This window comes from Carcharhinus amblyrhynchos, unplaced genomic scaffold (assembly GCF_965287045.1).
Source record: "Carcharhinus amblyrhynchos unplaced genomic scaffold, sCarAmb.v2.hapA scaffold_69, whole genome shotgun sequence".
NCBI classification, from domain to species: Eukaryota; Metazoa; Chordata; class Chondrichthyes; order Carcharhiniformes; family Carcharhinidae; genus Carcharhinus; species Carcharhinus amblyrhynchos.
In genome coordinates this window covers 1-5000 of record NW_027649809.1, presented here as the reverse complement: position 1 = coordinate 5000, position 5000 = coordinate 1, and the positions used below count along the sequence as shown (strand labels likewise).

The 5000-nt window shown below is 51.6% G+C and overlaps 1 protein-coding gene across 1 annotated transcript in view; it reads left to right on the top strand.

The window, feature by feature from the left end:
* LOC145337754 (serine protease 55-like) overlaps positions 1-4368 on the top strand; it is a gene marked incomplete at its 3' end in the record, with an annotated part of 18482 nt that extends 14114 nt beyond the window's left edge. The window contains exons 3-4 of the mRNA XM_080182598.1: positions 1107-1363; positions 4235-4368. Of these exons, the coding sequence (XP_080038724.1) occupies positions 1107-1363; positions 4235-4368 (391 nt within the window). The remainder of the gene's footprint in view (positions 1-1106; positions 1364-4234) is intronic.
* Positions 4369-5000: the final 632 nt, after the last annotated feature.

The following is a 5000-nucleotide window of genomic DNA, read 5'->3' as shown; positions in this document are numbered from 1 at the left end:
TCTTTGGACACTAAGGGGCAATTTAGCATGGCCAATACCCCTAACCTACACATCTTTGGACACTAAGGGGCAATTTAGCATGGCCAATCCACCTAACCTACACATCTTTGGACACTAAGGGGCAATTTAGCATGGCCAATCCCCCTAACCTACACATCTTTGGACACTAAGGGGCAATTTAGCATGGCCAATCCACCTAACCTACACATCTTTGGGCACTAAGGGGCAATTTAACATCCAGAGTCTCGGTGGAACTGACTAAACATCGATATGTGTCTACACCATAACTGAATTCTTATCTGTGTTATGAAAATACAGTCCAAACTGTGCCGTAGTGACATGAACAACCCATAGCTTGTGACGATGAAAGCTTTTTCACCTTACGTTGCATTTTCAAAGAACATAGCCAATTTCCTACACTAAACCCAGAATTCCAAGCTCTAAAAAATGGCCAAATTAGGCTTAGTCAGCTTGATCAGTTACCGAGGCAGACATAGCTTAAAACAAAACCGTTTTTAACTGGCACCCACACCAGTCCACCTCTTTGGACCGTTGGAGGAAACTGGAGCATCCGGGAGAAACCCACGCAGACACGGGGGGGTGGGGGGATTGCCAAGTTAAGTTAATTTATTAGTCACATTAACAGTGCAATGAAGTTACTGTGAAATTCCCCCAGTCGCCACACTCCGGCGCCTGTTCGGGTCAACGCATCTCGGACTGTGGGAGGAAACCGGAGCACCCGGAGGGAAACCCACGGGGAGGAGAACGTGCAGGCTCCACACAGACAGTGAGCCGAGCCGGGAATCGAACCCGGGTCCCTGGAGGCGGCAGCGCCTGCTTTGGCATTCGCACAGAGGAAGCAGGGTGTCCCGGCCTACCGAAAGCCCCCCAGACCGTCAACGTCACTGGCGTTGCTTGCTCAGGGTTCCCAAACCCCCTGCGCTCCCACTCACCCCATCGCCTCAAGTCCGATGGTCGCTCCCGTGGAAGGCCGAAGCCTGTGTAAATTTAGGCCTACGCGTACTGACCCTGAGTTGAGAAATTGAAGGGGAAAGGTGGAGGGGGGCGGTTGTGGGGAAGAAAGTAATGGATATCTTTCAACGCAGGCCTGACCAGATCTCAGTGGATGCGGGAGCCATCATGCTGGGACATCACAAGGCCCACAGGTTTGACGTGGCCTACATCAGAGCTCATCCGCTCTACAACCACACGACCTTTGACAACGACATCGCCTTGCTCCAACTGAAGTCACCGATCATCTTCAGCGCTGACCAGAGGCCCGTCCAACTTCCCATGAGCCAGATGTTTGACATCGAGGCCTGGGGACCGTGCCTGGTCATTGGCTGGGGAAGAACGCAACATGGTGAGTCACTGACTGGGATCCATAATCGAGGGGTGGTTTATATATAGAGTAACAGACACCCGGGAGCGAATTACAGACTGGAATCTAATCGAGGGGTTCGGGGTGGTTTATATATAGAGTAACAGACACCCGGGAGTGAGTTACAGACTGGAATCTAATCGAGGGGTTCGGGGTGGTTTATATACAGAATAACAGGTACCCGGGAGTGAGTTACAGACTGGAATCTAATCGAGGGGTTCGGGGTGGTTTATATATAGAATAACAGATACCTGGGAGTGAGTTACAGACTGGAATCTCATCGAGGGTTCGGGGTGGTTTATATATAGAATAACAGATACCCGGGAGTGAGTTACAGACTGGAATCTGATCGAGGGGTTCGGGGTGGTTTATATATCGAATAACAGATACCCGGGAGTGAGTTACAGACTGGAATCTAATCGAGGGGTTCGGGGTGGTTTATATATAGAATAACAGATACCCGGGTGTGAGTTACAGACTGGAATCTAATCGAGGGGTTCGGGGTGGTTTATATATAGAATAACAGATACCCGGGAGTGAGATACAGACTGGAATCTAATCGAGGGGTTCGGGGTGGTTTATATATAGAATAACAGATACCCGGGAGTGAGTTACAGACTGGAATCTAATCGAGGGGTTCGGGGTGGTTTATATATAGAATAACAGATACCCGGGAGCGAGTTACAGACTGGAATCTGATCGAGGGGTTCGGGGTGGTTTATATATAGAATAACAGATACCCGGGAGTGAGTTACAGACTGGAATCTAATCGAGGGGTTCGAGGTGGTTTATATATAGAATAACAGATACCCGGGAGTGAATTACAGACTGGAATCTAATCGAGGGGTTCGGGGTGGTTTATATATAGAATAACAGATACCCGGGAGTGAGTTACAGACTGGAATCTAATCGAGGGGTTCGGGGTGGTTTATATATAGAATAACAGATACCCGGGAGTGAGTTACAGACTGGAATCTCATCGAGGGGTTCGGGGTGGTTTATATATAGAATAACAGATACCCGGGAGTGAGTTACAGACTGGAATCCGATCGAGGGGTTGGGGGTGGTTTATATATAGAATAACAGATACCCGGGAGTGAGTTACAGAATGGAATCCGATCGAGGGGTTCGGGGTGGTTTATATATATAGAATAACAGATACCCGGGAGTGAGTTACAGACTGGAATCTGATCGAGGGGTTCGGGGTGGTTTATATATAGAATAACAGATACCCGGGAGTGAGTTACAGACTGGAATCTAATCGAGGGGTTCAGGGTGGTTTATATATAGAATAACAGATACCTGGGAGTGAGTTACAGACTGGAATCTAATCGAGTGGTTCGGGGTGGTTTATATATAGAGTAACAGATACCCGGAAGCGAATTACAGACTGGAATCTAATCGAGGGGTGGTTTATATATAGAATAACAGATACCCGGGAGTGAGTTACAGACTGGAATCTAATCGAGGGGTGGTTTATATACAGAATAACAGATACCCGGGAGTGAGTTACAGACTGGAATCTCATCGAGGGGTTCGGGGTGGTTTATATGTAGAATAACAGATATCCGGGAGTGAGTTACAGACTGGAATCTAATCGAGCGGTTCGGGGTGGTTTATATATAGAATAACAGACACCTGGGAGTGAGTTACAGACTGGAATCTAATCGAGGGGTTCGGGGTGGTTTATATATAGAATAACAGACACCCGGGAGTGAGTTACAGACTGGAATCTAATCGAGGGGTTCGGGGTGGTTTATATATAGAATAACAGACACCCGGGAGTGAGTTACAGACTGGAATCTAATCGAGGGGTTCGGGGTGGTTTATATATAGAATAACAGATACCCGGGAGTGAGTTACAGACTGGAATCTAATCGAGGGGTTCAGGGTGGTTTATATATAGAATAACAGATACCCGGGAGCGAGTTACAGACTGGAATCTAATCGAGGGGTTCGGGGTGGTTTATATATAGAATAACAGATACCCGGGAGTGAGTTACAGACTGGAATCTAATCGAGGGGTTCGGGGTGGTTTCTATTCTTTCTCTGGTCCCACATTGTCTGCGTTCCTCTCCATCAAGAGATGGCAGACTCTCTTAGGTATGAAAATGTATTGATTCGATCAGAGGAACTTGAGTACAGGATATGCCCTGGCCAAGCTCTCCAATCCCTCCGTGCGGCCTACGTGGCTTCTGATGGACTCTGCCTGCGAGAGGACCCCACCCTCTGGTGCCGTGGCTCACTCTCAGTTTCCATCGCTCCCGCGAGTCAAGTCTCTCATTTCCTCTGCCTTCGAGAGACCGCACTGTTCTCCTTCCCGCCCCTCTCCCGCTTCCGTCTCCAGCCTCTTTCCCCGCTCCCCACTCCACCCCACCCTCCCCTCCTTTGACACCTCTTCATCCCCTCTGACCCCCTTCTCTCTAGCCTCCCCGCCCCTCGTTCGCCCTCCCCATTCCCGCTCTCCCTTCCTCGCCACTTGTACCCTTCCTGCCTCCCTCGCGCGATGCCCCCCCCCCAACCGCCGCGTGTGCCCATGTCTGTCGGCTTTGAACTGCACCAGCTCAAAAAACAGGCCCTTCGGCCCGCCATTTTGACATTGTGAGCCCCCTCTCCCACCCATGGCCCTTGTCAATGCCCACGGCCCTCCACATGGAGGGGGGGGGACTAATTTGGGGGACAGTTTGTCCCGCCAATCAGCCCCGAGAGCGCGTCTTTGGGGGGGGTTGCGGGAGGAAACCGGAGCGCCCGGCGGAAACCCACGCAAGCACGGGGAGGGCGCGCCAACTCCCGCGGACACAGGCCCAAATCCATGTGTCCGCCCAGCAAACAGTGTCCCCTTCCCCACCTCAGAGCGACGGTCGGTGATCCTGAGGGAGGTGCAGGTGGAGTTGATCGACTGGCACAACTGTCAACGATGGGTGGAGGGCATCACGAGGAACATGTTGTGCGCTGGTTACGAAGAAGGAGGCCGAGACGCTTGCCAGGTCAGTTTTGGGGGTTGGGATGGGTGGATGGGGGGGTTGTTGTTGTTGGGGGGGGGTGGGGGGGCGCACGTTTGCAGCACGGGAATTTATACGTTTTCCCGTGGGACACAGGGCGTCGCTGGCTGGGTCCAGCATTGATTGCCCATCCCTCGATGCCCCTTGAGAAGGCGGCAGAGAGCCGCCATCTTGAATCGCTGCGGCCCACGTGCTGTGTGGGGAGGGGTGGGGAGGGGGTAGTCCACGCACTGAGGGAGGGAATTCCAGGATTCCAACCCATCGGCACGTTGGCACGGAGGGTTAGCACTGCTGCCTCGTGGGACCCAGGTTCGATTCCCGGCCCGGGATCACTGGCTGTGTGGAGCCTGTGTGTCTCCCCGTGGCTGTGTGGGTTTCCTCCGTGTCCTCCAACAGTCCGAAAGATGTGTAGGTTAGGTGGATTGGCCATGCTAAATTGCCCCTTAGTGTCCAAAGATGTGCAGGTTAGGTGGATTGGCCATGCTAAATTGCCCCTTAGTGTCCAAAGATGTGCAGGTTAGGGTGGATTGGCCATGCTAAATTGCCCCTTAGTGTCCAAAGATGTGTAGGTTAGGTGGATTGGCCATGCTAAATTGCCCCTTAGTGTCCAAAGATGT